General features: G+C 38.4%; 1 protein-coding gene across 3 annotated transcripts in view; it reads left to right on the top strand.

Moving 5' to 3' along the window:
* The window catches only part of ANO10 (anoctamin 10), an 82877-nt gene that overhangs the window by 9310 nt on the left and 55230 nt on the right, over nucleotides 1–18337 (top strand). For all 3 annotated transcript variants that reach the window (XM_063124644.1, XM_063124654.1, XM_063124636.1), the window contains exons 5-11: nucleotides 205–324; nucleotides 1492–2061; nucleotides 4843–4898; nucleotides 6055–6129; nucleotides 7471–7653; nucleotides 9076–9267; nucleotides 10997–11125. In XM_063124644.1, coding sequence (XP_062980714.1) covers nucleotides 205–324; nucleotides 1492–2061; nucleotides 4843–4898; nucleotides 6055–6129; nucleotides 7471–7653; nucleotides 9076–9267; nucleotides 10997–11125 — 1325 coding nt within the window. The remainder of the gene's footprint in view (nucleotides 1–204; nucleotides 325–1491; nucleotides 2062–4842; nucleotides 4899–6054; nucleotides 6130–7470; nucleotides 7654–9075; nucleotides 9268–10996; nucleotides 11126–18337) is intronic.

The raw sequence follows: 18337 nt of genomic DNA, 5'->3' as shown, positions 1-18337 counted from the left end.
ATGTATGCAAAATGTCACATGGAAAGAAGTCTACATTAATTTCCTTTAACCTATTTAGGCTTGAATGTGGGAATATGAGGTCGAGATCACTTGTCAATACGAGTTTTTAATTTTGTTGAAATAATCATTTGGTCTGATGTGTATATGTTTACTGTGATAATAAACTAAAAAATTAATCTTTCTTTCTTTCCTTCTTTCTTTCAGTGCGAAGGCTAATAACCAATGGTATTCTAATTCAATTTTTTCCACTTCATGACACAGATGAATTAAAAAAACTTGGACACTCCTGGTATGGACAATTGAAATTTAGCTACCAGCCTTTAGGTAAGTTAGTATTTCTGTCACAAGGAAAGGAACAAGGAAGCACATTGTTGACTCATTATGGTTTGGATTGCATAACTTTATCGGGGACTTGTGGGTCATGAACCATAAAGTTATTTAGATCAACCTTTGATAAGAAATGTGGCATACTGCAGTCTTCAGCCCATAACTGAAAAGCAAGTAAGGTTGCTTTCCCAACAAATACCTTGAGAGGACCCCAGTGACAGTGTAAAATGTCCTGTTGCCTAGGGCAGGAGGCTGCGCTCTGCTGCTTCCCTCGCTGCCTGCACCCCCTTATTGCCACCCCTCACACCTCCAGCTCCCCCAGAATGAGAAATTGGATGGGTGGCCTCTCTGGAAAGGTCACCCATGCCTGAATGCTGTACTTTGAGGGGTCCTTTCTTAAAGCAAGGCATTGTGAGGTGGCCCTAGAGAGACTGCCAGTACAGTTTAAGAAAATAAAGATGAGGATTACTCTCATTCTGAATATGAGCTAATATAAAATGGGCACTTCACATTTGCAAACTAAGGGCTCATCTACACCAAGCAGGATATTGCACTATGAAAGTGGTATATAAGAGGCAGGAGCCACACTACTGCTTTATAGAGGTATTGAAGTGCACTGACAACTGTTGGGGCCCATTGACACATAGCATATACCGCTTTCATACCACTATATCCGGCTTGTTGTGGCTCCTGCATTTTATATACCGTTTCATAGTGGAATATCCTGCTTGGTGTAGATCTGGCCTAAGTGATTTGTGTATGCGTTACAAAAATACTGAGCGTTGGAAGGCTGCTCGAAATTGTCTCTGTCTGGCAACTGTTATTTGTAATAATTCATTATCGCGCAGTGACTTGCCACATGGATCAGCCGAGGCAAAGCATCCCTTTCAGTAGTTTGTAATAGTGTGGGGGGAAACGCACAGTGAGGCCAGATCCATGAAATAAGCCACTTCTTGCTGCGCTTGCAAAGCAGTATTTTCAGTTCTTAGGTTCTGATCTTAGGAGGGCGTGAATGGTAAGAATTATGAAGTATTTTATGCAGTGTATAAAGCACATGATACTACAGAATTTAATTTTAATATTTTAAAATCACTCAATAACTAACATAAGACTGGCAGATTTTCTGAATATGATGCTTACATTTGATCTGTTTTCTTTCCACAGATGAAATTCGCTGCTATTTTGGTGAAACTCTTGCTTTCTATTTTGCATTTTTGGAGTATATCACATTTGCTTTGATCCCAATGGCTATTATTGGGATTCCTTATTATATATTTGATTGGGAAGATTATGACAAGTATGTCCTGTTTGCAGGATTCAATCTGCTTTGGTCTACTGTTATCCTTGAACTCTGGAAGCGGTGTTGTGCTGTTATGGCCTACAGGTGGGGGACGCTATTGATGAAGCGACAGTTTGAGGAACCGAGACCAGGGTTTCATGGGGTTTTGGGTATCAATCCTGTGACTGGGAGAGAGGAGCCAGTATACTCTAGCTTTAAAAGACAGTTACGAATTTATTTAGTTTCGTTACCATTTGTGTGCCTTTGCCTCTACCTCTCGCTTTACGTCATGATGATTTACTTTGACTTGGAATACCAGGCGCATTTATATCATGAAGAAAACCAATCCGAATTAAGCAGCTTGATATTATATGTGACCAGCATAATTTACGCTGTTGTGATTGAAGTTCTAAACCGCATCTATAGATATGCAGCAGAGTTCTTAACATCATGGGGTAAGATTTCTCTCTGCCATTTTGTTTATCGTTTCCCCCCTTTACTGTTGTGCTGAATCATGTTTGAAGATGTGATGTTTTCAGCCATCATGTGATAGGTTGGCTGTCTAAAATCTACTGCCAAGAACAGAGTCTCTTTATTGTGTGAGCTAGAATACCAATTAATGTGAAGGAAGCTTACTGCTTGATATCTGTTGTTTCAAACTGATGTTTGAGAGTTGGTCCAAAAACTTCTTACACTAAAAACAGTGTAGTACAATTTTATTTTTTGTGCCAACTAAGATACGTATCTATAGAATGTCTGGTTTTTTGGAGATGCTTTTTTTTTTTGTCCAGTCATGTTGACTGTTCCACATCACTACACTGAATTCCAGTAACATAAAACCAATATGAGTTCCTAAATCTCAGGAAATGAGGGAAATCAGTTCCATCAACTTGAATAAATATTTTGTAAAGTAGTATATTGAGGCATTTGAAAGGAGGCCAAGGAGAAAAAATTAGAAAGTAAAAGTAAGAAGTCTCCTTTAAAAAGAAGTCCAAATTTTATATAATTAGGAAAACAAAGAAGTTTCTTCTCAAGAAGAAAAGAATAAGTTGAATGGTTCCCTAAGAGGCAGCTACATAACACTGTTGTGCAAATAAGTGTGTCTCTACAAGTTAGTGAGGATTGAACCCTTTTCTTCATACATACATTTTTTAAGGTTTGCATTTGGTTTGAACACCTTGTGTGACAGAGATTTAGTGCTTCCAAGGGCAAGATCTAAAATGATCAGAAGCGCTCATTTCTGGAATGGGACAGGTCAGCGGAGCTCACTTAAATGGATTGTGGGTTGGCTTGCTCCCAGAAGCGTTAAATCCCTGTTGCACAAACAGTGGGCACTACTTGTGCAATGGACTTGGTGGGCTGGCTGCTCACAGGTGGACAACATTGGATTCCGCCCTAGGTGAGCAATTGTGGTTTTAATTTTTGTGAACCGCCCAGAGAGCTTCGGCTATTGGGCGGTATAAAAATGTAATAAATAAATAAATAAATTTCTGAAATGATTCTGCTGATTTACTAAAATGGGCAAAGTTTTCAAATGGACAAACAAGAATATGGGGGTGGGGGAGCCTTTTAAAATGTGTCCTTCTGAAAACAGTGGGTACTGTTTTTAGAAGGACGCATTTTCCTTAAATCGTAAATTGTTTTATCCTTGGTGGGGAGGGCGGAATGCTCTGCCTTCAATATTTTTAGAAACAAACCTAAATTAAGGCCTTGTGATATATTGTATTGATTAAAAGCCTGATGATAAATCAGCTAGAAATCTTTTATCAGTCGACAGCCTCAGTAATGAACAGATGTTAATGTTGAATGTAAGGTGTTTTATGTTTTGCTTAAATGTTCCTCAAGATTAAGTGTAAACTTTAGCATAAATTGAATAAATAAGCTTAATGGGAGTTGAATCTTTTTTGGTCCAGGACAGGAAGCACAGTAATAGAGCAAATCCAAATTAATAAAAAATACAGAAAACCGTTCAAGGCAGTCTGTGAACATTACAATTATTTTCACTGTATTTTAATGTGTGTTGATGGCAGCAAGAAAAACAATTATTGACAACGCTAGTAAAAAAATGTTTCTCCTTTTTAATATACATACATGGATTTGTATGAAATGTGTACAACTTTCTAGCAATTATACATGGGGTTCAACAAGCATGGACCAAATATTCAAATAAGTATTTATTTGAAGGTGATAGTTGTATGCCACCCATTTATAGGAGGAGAGTGTTTATCCTTCCATTGTTGTAATATCAGTCTTTTAGGTGTCAAAAGGGCCCAGAGAAACCATTTACGCTGACTATTTGTTAATTTCCATGAAGCAGAAAAATAATTTTAAAAAGCAGGGCGGGTACATCAGTGAATATTAAAGGTTATTTCAGTACAACATTAATTTGTGTAATAACCTCTTCACCAAAAGAAGCATTACCAGAACATCTGCTTAAAAGAAACATTAGCTGAATTGCACCACAAGCCATTAGCCAATCCCTTATTAAAGAGACTTTGCATTGTCCAAGAGACACAAAACAAACATTTTTGCTGAATAAAATGCAGCTTAAGATCCATAGATGCGACAGGTAAACACCAAAGTGACGATCCACTGATTAGGCATTTTGTGGTGGTGCCCACAGCATGGCCTCAAATTACCTAATGTGCTCACGGCTCCAAAAATGTTGAGGACCCTTGGTTTACATAGCTCTTAACAATGACCACTTCTTACTTTTCACAGGCTAAGGGTGCAATCCTATGCATGTTTAGACAGAAAAATGTCCAAAGCACACAGCATTCCCCAGCCAGCATAGTTGGCTGGAGAATGCTGGAAGTTGTAGAACATTTTTCTGTCCAGACATACATAGGATTGCACCTTAATTGAGTTTGGAAGGAGTTCAGCAGGTAAAAATAATCTTGGCTATAAAAGATACTATTGAAGAAAGATTGTAAATCTCCTTGACTTCAGTGAGTCTTATAAAAACATAAGTATTACAATTTAATATTCATTTAGTTCTATTGTTATGTTGTATATGCAGGACTGTGGCCTCAATGTAACCATGCAAATGATTTACTTAAATATGGCTTTTGTTTTAAGATAGATATTACATATTTCCTTGCTTTCCACAGATTATGGCTTACATATATTATATTTTATATTTGTAGAAAGACAATGTCTTACACAGTATAAGTGGTGTTTACTGTGTCTCATGCTCATGTATTTTTTATTAACTGGGACTTTTTGTTGAATTTCAGAAAACCATAGACTGGAGTCTTCATATCAAAATCACTTAGTCCTGAAAGTCTTAGTGGTAGGTGTTGTTGTTGCTGCTGCTGTTATTAATCATGTTTATACACCGCTCCATATCTAAAATAGATTCCGGAGTGGTGCACATAGGAATAAAACAGTAAAAAGAAAGAAGATTAAAAAAAGAAAATTAAAATTAGTTGAAAACATTTGGATTATTAAGTTGTGGAATATCTTTGTACAAGGCCCAGAATGTTGTTTGGTTTGGATTGCAAGGACTTCTGTGTGTGCACATGATGGATTTGCCATCTTTTCCCTAGGTTGGAGCCCTTTCTACCCACTCAACTCACCACCAAAAGCTGCTCTGGAAAGTCGGAGGACCCTCCAGAGCAGTATGTAATGTAGCATGGAAACTGCAGCCAGGATTGCAGAAGTGCTTTGCACTTTCCATTTGGTTATCTTTAATATGCCCCGTTAAAATATAAGCTCTAAAACCTTCCATTTTGGGGCTATGCTTTGTGAAATATTTACATTTTAAACAATAATGTGGATTCTACCCATTTAACTGGATTAGTCAGGATTAGCAGCATAAGGCCTGAGAACCAGGCGTGTTTCCAGATGAGGCTTTACTGTACTGCTTCATTCACAGAATTTTACATGGGGTCTAGATGATGACGTCTTCAATTTGTAGCCCAACCATGCTTTCCAATGGTTTCTTCCTTCTTTTAAGTAAAAAAAGAGACAATAAGCCAGTGTGGTGTAGTGGCTAGAGTATTGGACTGGGAATTGGGAGATCAGGGTTCTAGCCCCCAGTCAGCCATGGAAGCTCACTGGGTGACTTTGGGCCAGTCACAGCCTCTCAGTCCAACCTACCTCACAGGGTTGTTGCTCTGAGGATAAAATGGAGAGGAGGAGGATTATATATGCTGCCTTGGGTTCCTTGAAGGAAAAAAGGTGGGATATAAATGTAACAAATAAATAATAAATAAAAATAAATATATAAATAACTGCTCAGTGCCTTCTGATGGTTTGTATTAGGAGCCAGACTGGGAGCACCCATGATCCAGCTCATCAGAGCTTTTCTTTTCTCCTGAGTGACCAATATAGATGAATCGCCACATGGTGGCAGCGCAGGTTGGGGGAAGAGGCCTCTGTGGGTTCATTATGTCACGTGAACCTTACCTTACTCATCCCAAATAAATTATTTCTTTCTCTTACAGTTCAACTTTTTAAACTGCTTTGCCTCTTTATTCTACATTGCATTTGTCATGTTTGATATGAAACTTTTGAGACAGGTGAGTTTTGTGATAAGAGATTCGTTAAAAAATGTTGAGATAAGTTTTAAAACGCTGTAATAACTACACAACCTGTGATTTTCTGCATCATTATGAACTTAGCTAAAATATATATTTCAGTTTTAGTGCTTTCCATGGTTTTATTATTTTACGTCAAACTGATTCAGATAGTATTTTCAGATTAGAAAATCCGTTCCAGAATTGATCTAGGTTGGTTGTCCTTGTGCTGAACTGTTCAGACAAGTGCTTAAGACTGTTTTAACAGAAAGACTATATTCCTGTCACTTGAAATTATTGTCAAAAAAGAATAATGCTAACCAGCTGGTCAAGAACTCCCCGCTCCTGAAGATTTGTGTTTTTTGGCTGGGGATCTAAGTCAATCCTTTTTGGGAGGACTAAAAAGTCTTTTTGAAATCTGAAGAACAAATTCAACAAATCCTCCTCTTTCCCCACCCATAAGCAGTGTGAAGTTGTTGTGATATTTTGACGAAGCATTGCAAAACAGGTGGAAGAGGCCTGTAATTGCAAACCATTCACAGCACTCTGTTTTTGTAAACCATTTGTGCTCGGTTACTATTAACTACTTGTTTAGTTTTGTAAACTATTTATGCTCGTTTATTGGGAAAAAAAATATTTGGCTTTTGTAAACCATTATTGTATTCTTACGTTTGATATATGATACGGTACAATTAACAAGCTATATAAAATGTTTGTTCACCCCAGTTCTTTTGATATCATTTAATATTCTAGCAGTTGTGTGCTGGTTAGCATTATTCTATTTTGTCTAGTCCAACTGCTGCCTTCTCTATTGTTGTATTGTGACTTGAAATTATTGTTTTATGTTTGAAATTGTACTGTGCTTATTTGCTTCACTTGCAGCACATTTCAGTGACTTATCTCTATACCTTTCACAACTGTATCCTTTCTTCATACAAGTTTGAGTTACTCTAGAACTTGTTGTTTGAAAGGATGTTTAAGTGTGATTTTGCTGGCATTTCTGGATCTGCCCTTTATTTAGTAAACTACTTTCCATGGGAATTTTACATTTGAATTTTGTGTTCATTCCTGCTTTTAAATAATGATCATTTAAATTTACTACAATTATTGCCACTGTAGTATATTAAAACATGTATAACGAATAGTAGGATTCTGCACTCACATAAAATGTAAATGTTTAAAAAGCTCAAATTGCAAGCTTCAGTTTTTGATTTGGTATCACAGACAAGGTAAGTAATGCAGTGGGGCTGATGGTAGCCTATGCCTAGTTATTGAAAGCAGGTATAATATTTTTTTAAATGGATATGCTTGTTACATGTTTTGCTGTGCTTCATTTTTTTAAAGAGCTTGGCAACTTTGCTGATAACTTCACAAATCCTTAATCAGTGTGTAGAAGCTGTACTGCCTTATTGGCTTCAAAAGAGACGAAACAAGAGGGTAAAGAAAAAAGTTAAAGCACTAGAAACAGATGCTGATCAGTCTTTATTTGAGCAAGTTAATCTGGAAAAAGGAATGGATACCTATTTGGTAAGCTGACTGTCTATTTCCTCATTTTTGTTTGGGCTTTAAATTTCTTAGACATTAAAAGTGAAAACTAATCAGATTTTAAATAATTGTGAACTGTAGAACCTATTTGAGTTCTGAATAAAATTTTTGAGATTATTTATTCATTGCATTTCTATACTGCCCAATAGCTGGAGCTCTCTGGGCGGTTCACAAAAGTTAAAACCATCAAATATGAATCAAAATATAAAACAAACAACAGTATAAAAACACAATATAAAAGTACAATATAAAATCACAATCAGGGTAAAACTGAGCAGCAACTCAGAGATTTATACAGCTTTAAAGTACAGATTTAAAACAGCAAAATTAAAAGACTACAATGATAAACTGTTAAAAAATTGGGAAAATAAGAAGGTCTTCACTTGGTGTCAAAAAGTGTATAATGTAGGTGCTAAGTGAGCCTCTCTAGAGAGCACATTCCACAGCCAGGATGTCACAGCAGAGAAAGCCCTCCTCCTGGTAGCCACCTGCCTCATTTTCTTTGGCAGGGACTCACGGAGAAGGACCCCTGAAGATGATCTAAGGGGCACATATCAGGTTCCTTCAGATAACCTGGTCCCAAGCCTTTTAGGGCTTTAAATGTTAATACCAGTACTTTGAATCGGGCCCAGACCTGGACTGGCAGCTAGTGAAGCTGGAAAAGAACTGACAATGTGGTCTCATTGGCTGAAGTTTCTGGACTGTTTTCAAAAGCAGCCCCACGTATAATGCATTGCAGTAATCCGGATTAGAGGTTATCAGAACATGGATAACTGTAACTAGGCTATCTCTGTACAGATAAGGGCCCCCAAATACTTTCTGTGCTGGTCCAAGTCAAGAGTTCATCTAGCTCAGCCCACCATTTTTGTTGAACCCACCAGACAATTATTAATCTATGTGACATTCATTGCAAAGTACCAAGCTCCAGTCTCAGCCCACCATCTGAACCTCTATTTGTATATCTTTTGTAGGTTGTAATTTTTTTTGTTTAGGCTTTTTTATTTTACAATAAGGATCAGTATGGTTGCCATGCATCCCTCCATGTGCCAAGCACAGTTTTAATTGAGTAGAAGGGATAGTATTAAAAGCATCATCTCCATTCTAACACATATTGAGCATGGAGCAGCAGTGTACACAGTCAGTCTCTCAAGTGAGTGTCCCCTTCCCCCATTCCCTGTGAGATGAATACATATGAAGGATTAATTGAACTTCAATGAAGAAAAATCAGAACAGGCAATTGGTGCCTCCACTCGCCTTACTTTAATCCTGCATTCTCTACTTTCCACCTACACTCTCCACTTTTAATTTTTCTAGTCCAGTTAGCAAAATATGTAGAATTACTAGGATTTGTAAAACTGCATTTAATCTGGTATTTATAGGGAAAATGTTCTTTTTTTCTCCCAGGGTACCTTTGATGATTATTTGGAGTTGTTCTTACAGTTTGGCTATGTGAGCCTTTTTTCATGTGTCTATCCTTTGGCGGCTGTTTTTGCAGTGCTAAACAACATCACAGAGATGTATTCTGATGCCTTAAAAATGTGCAGGATCTTTAAACGCCCATTTTCAGAGCCCACTGCAAATATAGGTGTATGGCAGGTAACCCATTCATGTTCTATGTTTACGCAGTGTTTTTCCCCTCTGATGTATTAAGAGTATATACAAAGATTATCAATTTGCTTTTGTTTAGTATATAGATGTAGAATAAAAATATATAAACGATGCTATAAGTTGACTGTAAACTGAGACACTTAGGCTGTGTCTTCACGGCACTGCTTTGACCGCTCGTTTTCGCAAAACCCTGAGGCATCGCAGCTATGGGGTGGGAACATTAAATCCCCATGGCCAGGAGGGAGCGCAGGCTTTCAGCGGTGGCTTGGGGCAGTGTGATAGGGATTGAGTGAGCTCACAGTTACCTGTCAGCAGGAACTTTAAGGAGCTTTTTAAACAAGGGCCGATTGTTTGGAAAGAAAATGGAGGGGAAAGGAGCAAAATAAAATAAAAATAATCCTAGACGAGCTGCTATTCAGTGGAGTGTTTATGAGCCTGCCCTCTGCATTCTTATCATGCTTCCCGCAACCTATCTGGCCAAATGCCCCCAGCCTGAACCCAAAGTGAGGTCACCACTGACATATGGAGGAATGATGGTGGTGATCTCACATCAAAGGAAAAAGTTGCGGCAAGTCCGTGACTTCTTAAAAGCACACTTTTGGGGAAAAGCCCTGTGGTGGCTGCGAGTTGGCAGCTGCGTTGTATAACCAACACAGTGCCACTGGGCAGCCACCAGGGGGTATACCAAGCGAAGAGACAGCCCCCTTAGTCTTTGGAAAACAGCGCCTCTGGAGGAGAGCCAAACCCCAGCAACTTGGTCCTTTATGCATTCCTTCATGAGACTCTGCAAGGTAGAAACTTTTGCCTTAACCATAGTAGCTTCAGGGAAATGGTTCTCCAAAGTTCCTTGCAGAGTCATTGGACCATGTGGTGGGTTTCTCTGCCTTGGATGAATTGGTTTTTTATGTCCCTGTGCTCAGTGCTATCCTGCCTAGGAGGGGAGAAAAGGAAATTATAAACTTAGTGAAATTCTGTTCTGCTTTGAGGCAGTAGGAGGGCATTCTGCCCACCCCATTTAGTGACATATCACTTCATATATCTCTGGCTCCAATAAGCTGAAATTTATGGGGGATCTGAGACTATTCCTTCTGTCAGGAGCAAGCTGATCAATGTTATCACATATTCTCTCACTGGTTTTTAATCTCTTAATTTGGAACAGGGGAGAGGTCCCACCTCTAACAAGTACTTGTTAGAGCTGATTCTAAAGGAAGATTGAGCTCAGAGTCTTCAAAATGGTGTACACAGACACCTCTATTGGTGGTCACCAGGCTCCCTGTTCTTCCTGATTTTTGCTTCCTTTAGAATTTTTTTTAAAAATGTTATTGTTGGCATGGTGCAAAGCGAAGCACTGGCTTCTGAAGCCATCTTTATCAGCAATACCTTTGAGACCCATATGGGGCAAATATTGACATTTGGGGCTTACACCCTGCCTCTGCCTTTTAATCAATTTCTTTGCCATGTTACTTTAAGCCTCAGCAGTTTGAGTGCTGGGAGATGGGTACTTTGTGGCTGGGCATGCTGACATGACAGCCATTTTGTGAATGGACAGGCTCTCCCATGACAACCTTTTTGGGCCCATAACATTCAAATTCCAAAAGTGTCACTGGCCTGAAAAGGTTGTACATTGTACTATTAGCATTTGTGAATATAAAATCCAGGAAAATAGTTGGATTGTTGTTAAAGAAGCTAAATTTCTTTCCTTTCTTTTTTGTTTCAGCTGGCTTTTCAGACTATGACTGTTATATCAGTAGTTACCAATTGTGTCCTGATTGGCATGTCACCCCAAGTAAATGCACTTTTCCCAGAGTCAAAAACTGATCTTATCCTGATTGTGGTATTGGCAGAGGTGAGTGGAGGTTTTAAACATTTGCTCATGAAACAGAAATAATTGTTTGTATACATTTCCATTTTTGGTAGATCTCCAGGGAATCTTGGGTGGTTTTCAAACTTTTTTTGTACCCATTGATAAATTTCTGATATGGAATCCCATGTTGCACATGGCATCCTTCCCCTCAGGTTGTAACTATGTGCTTTGGTGCTGATGCCTCTATTAGAACAGGGGTGCATAGCAATATCTTCAAAAGTTTTGGATTTCAAGCCCAGCATTCCTGACAATTGACCATGGCAGCAGGGGCTTCTGGGAGTTGAAGTACCAAACATCTGGTGATTTACCTTCTGCCCATCCTTGCATTAGAATGTGATTTATATACAGAACAGTTGAAATGGCAGGGTGAAGTGATGTTCAAGTAGAGGAGTCGTAGATGGAATTGCTTAGCCGCTCACCTGTCTGCCACCTTTCAGCACAAAACTTTTTCCTCTGTTCCTTTTCTGTTAGCTAGGTTTCTCCCAGTTTTGGTAAGACCCTGAGTTACTTGTCTGTTTCTCTGAAATCTTTAGTGTGAAAATAAAATTACACCTTGAAAACTCTAGCTTTATTGTGTGTGAACTAATGAATAAAGGTGCCCACTGGGTAATTTATTCAGGTATTTGTATCTGCTACTAAAACCAAACAAAATGAAAGCGGAAATGTACATTAAGCACGTAGATGGAAAAGTACAGCTTGTGAAAATTGAACAGTGATAAATATATACAAAAAAAATTATATGGCACAATTAATTCAGAATGCCAGTGGAGGTTAATCAAAGTCAATAGGTAGCTCATTCAGTTGGGTGTCTGCATAGACCCCTCTTGGCCATATAATTCATTGGTAAACAAACCGGAAATCTTTCTAAATAGTAGCTAAATACTGTAAATATTCATCAGCTCAGTTCCCATACAACATCATAGTTTAGCATTACAGGCACATATGCTTGCAGCTCTGTGTGTACTGATTCTCTCCTTGCATTCCTCGTTTGGGGCAAATCATAGTTTATCAGATTCAGATGTGCCTGAAAACTCCAGAGCGCTGCAAAGCAAGAAATTGGGTAGGGGGAGTAAGCAATGGGAGTGTATGAGCCCAAGGTTTTGTTTGCCATTATGTATTCATCAGCACACTGATTGCAATAACATCTGTTGTATCAAGTTGAATTATAGTTAGTTGGCTACAGCAGTAGAAAAAAAGTATCTATTTTCAAGAAGGTTTAAAAGTCCTAAGATGAAGTATCTGGAATTTATTTGACAGAGAAGTTCTGGAAATTAAAATGCGCTCAAGAGAAAAGATGTATTTTATTTATAGACATGTCATAGTTGCATTGTTTTGGTTTTCTTTCTTTCTGGATTTTATATATCAAAAATAATTAAAATTAGTAAACAAAAATGTTTTTCCTCATTTACCTTTGGATGTCAGGGAATGTGACAAAAGGCTCACATAGTACTCTGTTGTTATTTGTCCCAGAAGATCCCACAACTTGCTTTTAAAGGAACACGTCCTAAATACCACTACACTGACCTCAAAGTGCTGGCGTAGCTTTGCTTTTACAGTTGATGAAAAAACACACCATATAAAGAGACAGCTGGAACCCAGTAACCAAAACACACACCCTTCAAAAGATAAAGCTCATTCATTCAGAGGCTTATGCTATCTCTTGAGAAATTAATATAATTACTGTAATATGTTAAGTATTATCTCTTCAAACATTTTACAATCTGTAGTTTTTCTTCTTGACAGCCTTCTGAGGTCATGGTTATTGCCATTTTAAAATGTCAAACAAGAACAGAGTCTTTGCATATAGCCAAGGGCCCACTTGGTTTTTCTGATATAGCAGTTCTCCTTTTAAAAGGAAGCTGTAATTTTTGCTTAAAAAATTTGCTGAGGAGCCACAGTACTATGCTATGGCTGTCCCAAATGCCATGTTCCTTTCTGTCAGCAGAGAAACTACACAGACTCCAAAACCTGACAGAGGCAACAATATGCTAAAACTCTGTGGTAGCCAAGTCTTCCATCAGGATTCATACACTAGACCTGTGCCTGTTTGCCTAGAGGCATTTTTCTCCCCAAAACAACTTGACACAGAACAAGGCGTGGAATGTCTAATCAGAATGTGCCGTGAAATATTTAAGGTGTTTGTGAGTCTTTGGCTCCAGTCCTAAACATACAAGCTCCTTGTTTAGATTTCATTGACTTAATTGCAATTGTCTCTGGAAATACCTTGGAAATCTCAGGATATACAGTCATTGCCAAGTTAGCTGAATGTAAACATTCCTTTTGTCATGACCCAAGTTGAAGGCCAATTACTGCACTATTGAAACAGTTGATTCCTCTCCACTACATTTTCACGTTATAAGTCATGTATCAGTTGGCAGTCATAGTACAAGGGAGGGCAGGCTGTAGTTGCATCTACTGCTGGTACTTTCCAATGTAGTAGGAAGTGAGAGGGGCAGTGAAATGAGGGGAAATTACAGTGATGAGTGTAAAATTCTGGAAGTCTGGTGAAGGCTGCATAGTGGCCTTGGGAAGCATCACCATAGATGTATGTCCTTCACAGCATTTGTGCATTGGGTTGCATGTCAGAGCAGTATAATATAGAGCACTCTGTATTATAGGCAGCCCTGGGCTCCTACTGTCAAAATTGTTGGGTGTTGGTATATCGCATGTTGACTTAAAACTTTTGCTTACCCCTTCTCCCCCTGCTCCAAACCTGTGTAAAATTAGAGCATTTTGTCATGATCCCATTTCAATGTGATGAGGGACAGTAGCACCATTCATGTGCCTTGTGAATACACTGTAATCTTTTATTGGGAACAAAAATAAAATAATTTTGAATATTTTTGAATAATTTTCCGAATATAGTTATAAAGTAGAAACGATTGAAAATACAGTTTATTGACCTGAAACAATTGGATTTCAAGGCAGTTGCTTACTTAACTAAATAGGGACTGTCTTTAATTTCTGTTGTTGCATTATGTCCGTCCATTTTTGAAAAGCAAATTCCAATGATAAATTGTCTTTTTCAAATTATATTTTGTTAAATGAGATTCTGGACTGAGTTCACTCCCGTCAGTGTGATTTCACTGGGATTAATATTACAAAACACATGAAATGGAATGTATGAAATACAGGATTATGGACTGTCACAACAAATTATGTAAAGTAACTGTCAAAATAAATTATTTATTGACTTTTTTTTTGCACAGATTCCATTCTATTCTTGAAGGAAATGTCAATCTGTAGTGTCACTTCTCTGACTGGAAGAAATTAGTGGTGTAGTAATTCTCAGAAGCATTTTTCATTAACAGTGGCACTGTGGAAGGGACACAGCAGGCAGCTGCTTTCTCTTTTTAATACAGTTAGCACTTCTTTGAAGTCACAGGAGACTTCTAATGCATGCATATAATCATCTGAATCTGTATAGTGGATAATACAAAGCAGGCACAGTAAGAAGCTGCTGAAAATCCGTACCCTATAATATGCTTGATCAAGGTTAATACTACTTAACGGAACTGTCATAAGAGAAAAGTAAGCTGTCTGGGGGTGGTTGATAAATGCAAACTAAAAGAAATATTTTGTTTGCTACCATTATTACATGGATTGCTTTATGTGCATTTTTAAAAGCTCTCTAAAGTCTACCATCCAAAAATGGCATGCTGCCTCATGCAGCCAGTAGCGTCACTAATTGATGATAGTTTCAGTAATTCATATTAGAAGATTTGATGGTTCTGCATACAAGAGAAGCATGGAAGCTGAGATTTATGATTCTCCCCCCACCCCTAAAAGGAACATTTTTAGATGGACAATAAACAGTAGTTGAAATTGAGCAGATCTCATTGTAAGTATATTGTAGCTTTTCTTTACTGGTCATCGTAAAGAAGTAGGGCTAAGGCTGTGGCAAACAACTCAGCTTCTGCAATTGTCTGCTTTTATTATACTAAAGGTGGTTGTCGTGTGCTTTCTTCGTTAAAAAGTTTCACCAAGTCTGTTATCCAGTTATTGTTCGGAGTTACAATCTTGATTAAAGTAGTTGGGTTATATGTTGGGGCTGTGCAGGCTGCCTTCCTCCAGTTTATTCTTGGTCTGCTTGGATGACTTGGGCCTTCAGCTTTCTATCTGGAGGTTGGTTTACAATCAGTTGGAACTAGTGGCTGGGCCAGTGCTTTGAACCTTTGGTTCTGGTTATACTAGTCTGAAACTCCATGTTTTTCCATGGGTGAAGCTTCTTTGAAAAGCTAGGAGTCAAATGATAGCAATAATAAAAAAAATATGCTTAGAAGTTTAGAGAATATGACACAAGGAACTACTGAAACTAATTAGAGAAGAAAAAACAGGGGATTTGATAATATAAAGTTTTTTCAGTTTGGATAAAGCTCAGGATTTCCCCCTTAGTTTGCTATGACAAGATAAGAAATAAGTGTCTCAAAGTAACCAAAAGGAATTAGACTGGATGTTAGGAAGAACTTCCTATAAAAGTGTTGGAGTGCTAGAACAGATTGCCCAAGGATTATGATGAAATCTCAATCAGTGGAGGTTTTTAAGAGCGAGTTAAGTGAGTAATTAGTTCAGGTGAATTCAGTCCTTGAGGCAGGATGATTGACCAGAGAATTCTTGAGGTCCTTTCCCAAAAACTTTCCCCAAAACACTTGTAATCATTTTAAAAGTGGCCGGGGGGGGGGGGGGGGAATCCTGTAACTGTAATTGAATTGAATTACTAATCTGTTTTATCATTTCTAGGCAATATGTTTATCATTATAAATTGCTTTTAGAAAATGTCAGGTCTAAAGTGGCTAATCTTTACTGTTCAATTGCTATTAGAAAATACTTTTATGGAGTACAGTGCCTAATGAATGTCTAGTACATTGAACTCTGCCACTAGAGGGCACATGGCTGTTAGATCCTTGAACTCTTTCTTACCATTTTTCTGATGAATTCATTTTGACACCCAGGGATAAAAAAAAGAAAAAAAATGTCTGGGTAAAATAAATGAAGAAAAATGTATCACAAGCATCACCAGTGCAATTCTATGTATGCTTATTCTGAACTTTTATTGTGCTGAATGAGGTTTATACCCTACTATTTCCCAGCCTTAGTATATAATTCTTAGATGAAGAAAATTCTAATCTTAGCCTAAATTTGTTAGAAATAATCTATTACTACCCAAACTGAGAACAAATTTCTATAAGTGCATTCAAACATATATTTACTTTTATATAGTCTATTGGACCATATCTCATAGTCATTAACTTCTAGAAAACTAAATCAAATGGGAAAAAAGTTGCTGGACAGAATTTCTGTTGGACAGGATTTCTGAATCATTCTATCTATCTATCTATCTATCTATCTATCTATCTATCTATCTATCTATCTCAGATTATGTAGTAATATGGGTACATCTTTATTCAGTGCTGTTCTACGTTCTGACAAACACAAGTGGCTATATTTCATTCCTTTTTCTCATGACTGCCTGTCATTTCTGTTCTTGATTTCTGTGCTCACTTATTTTTCTCTAGCCTCTACATTTTACACTCCTTATTTACTACTCTGCCTTTCCTTTCCACATCTCCATTTTCCACAATCACAGAGCATTTATTCAGCCACTGCTTTCCCACCTATTTACCCATTCTAATTTTCTACATAGTTCGGTCTTCCACTAGCACCTACTCGGGCCTATTGTTATCTCACAGGCCCTCTCTCCATTTATGGACTCCAGTTCTTCAACCCTCCCCTGATCTACTCCTGTCCCAGAGCTACACTGACACATGTACTACATTTTTTCACTGAAGCCTTTATCTCAGAGGTAGGCAACTGAGTTAGGTCTAGGAGGGGCTGAATGACCCCCTAACAAGCCTTCTGTGGGCTGAATGTTGTTATGCCTCCTGATGTAATTTGGTATGTGGCTGATGTACTGTAGATCCACCTGATGCATCAGCTGGGAACTGGTTTTGTTTTACATATGGCTTCCTACCTCGGTGAAAGCCCATGTGCAGTGAAACTGCCCTGACTGACTTTGCTTACCATGTGCCTTCCCCATTTGATGAAGGAGCAGGGCAGGTAAAGTGTACTTGGATGATTTCACTCTTCCTTTGCCTTCCCTGCAAGAGAAAGGGAAAGGACATGTGAAGTGCACCCAGATGGCAGTTTCAGAAGCTCCTACAAGTGCTGGATGAATCTGCAGCTGCTGCTCCCCGAAGAGAATCCCCATGTTATCTCCAATCTCTTCCTGGCTCCTCTTGAAGCCCCCACTAGCCACTAGGATAGAAGGCGGAGCTTGGGGATAGGAAGGGGCTCGTGGAAGATGCCCAACCCTCTGCAGATCAAATTGGTAACCTCCCCATGCCAGATCCGGTATACAGGTCAGAGGCTCCCAGGCTTTATCTGTGCATGCCTGGCTTCTTCACCCTGTTCCTCACTGGCTTCAGCTTCTGCATAAGAGACAATCTCACGGTGGCTGAGAACGTTAACTCTAAAACAGGTTTGGGATATACCTTCTGAAAAAGGAAAGCACAAGCTGTTTAGCACATAATGCTTAAACATGGCATCTTGGTTGTGCTCATATTTTGTGCCAATAATCATATATTGAAGGATCTTACTTTTGCAACAACGAAGCTTGTTCGCAAGTTTTCTGGTTGGTTGGGCTGCATGTAGATTGTTACAGTTCTGTGGTTTCAACAGTGTTATGTTTCTCCCTTCTACACCAGTGTAGCTTCTTATTCTGCCAGAGCTGATTTTTCTTCTTTCCCTTTTTGCCTGTTTCTAAGTATCTTGCAAGTTCTACAGACAAGAAGCCTTTTATGAAATGTCCTTGACAGATGCAAGATTCTAATGCCAAGATCTGCTCCCCACTTCTTATCCTCTCTTTGACTTCATGTCTAGCCTTTTGGCTGCCTGCTGCAGTATATCCTATTGGGTTCAATACAAAATGGGTTTGTTCAAATCCGTCAGTCTTGCTGGCATTTACTTGGCACTTGTAAGTGCAGGAAATATTCTCCTCCTGCATGTTTTAGCATAGACAAAAGCTATGCATTTCTGTTGTTTGACTCACTGAACAAACTGTCAGCTTCCTTGTACTAAGGTTCTTTTGGATAGAACTCCCTAAAAGGTAGCTGAATGTCTAGCACTTGTTGGAATTGAGCATGTAGAAACTCTCCAGGAGCATTTCCAGCACTAAGAACTTTTTATGCTTTTTAT

Source organism: Elgaria multicarinata, chromosome 1 (genome assembly GCF_023053635.1).
Source record: "Elgaria multicarinata webbii isolate HBS135686 ecotype San Diego chromosome 1, rElgMul1.1.pri, whole genome shotgun sequence".
NCBI lineage: Eukaryota > Metazoa > Chordata > Lepidosauria > Squamata > Anguidae > Elgaria > Elgaria multicarinata.
The sequence above is the reverse complement of the archived record's forward strand: the minus strand, read 5'-3'. Positions and strand labels throughout refer to the sequence as shown.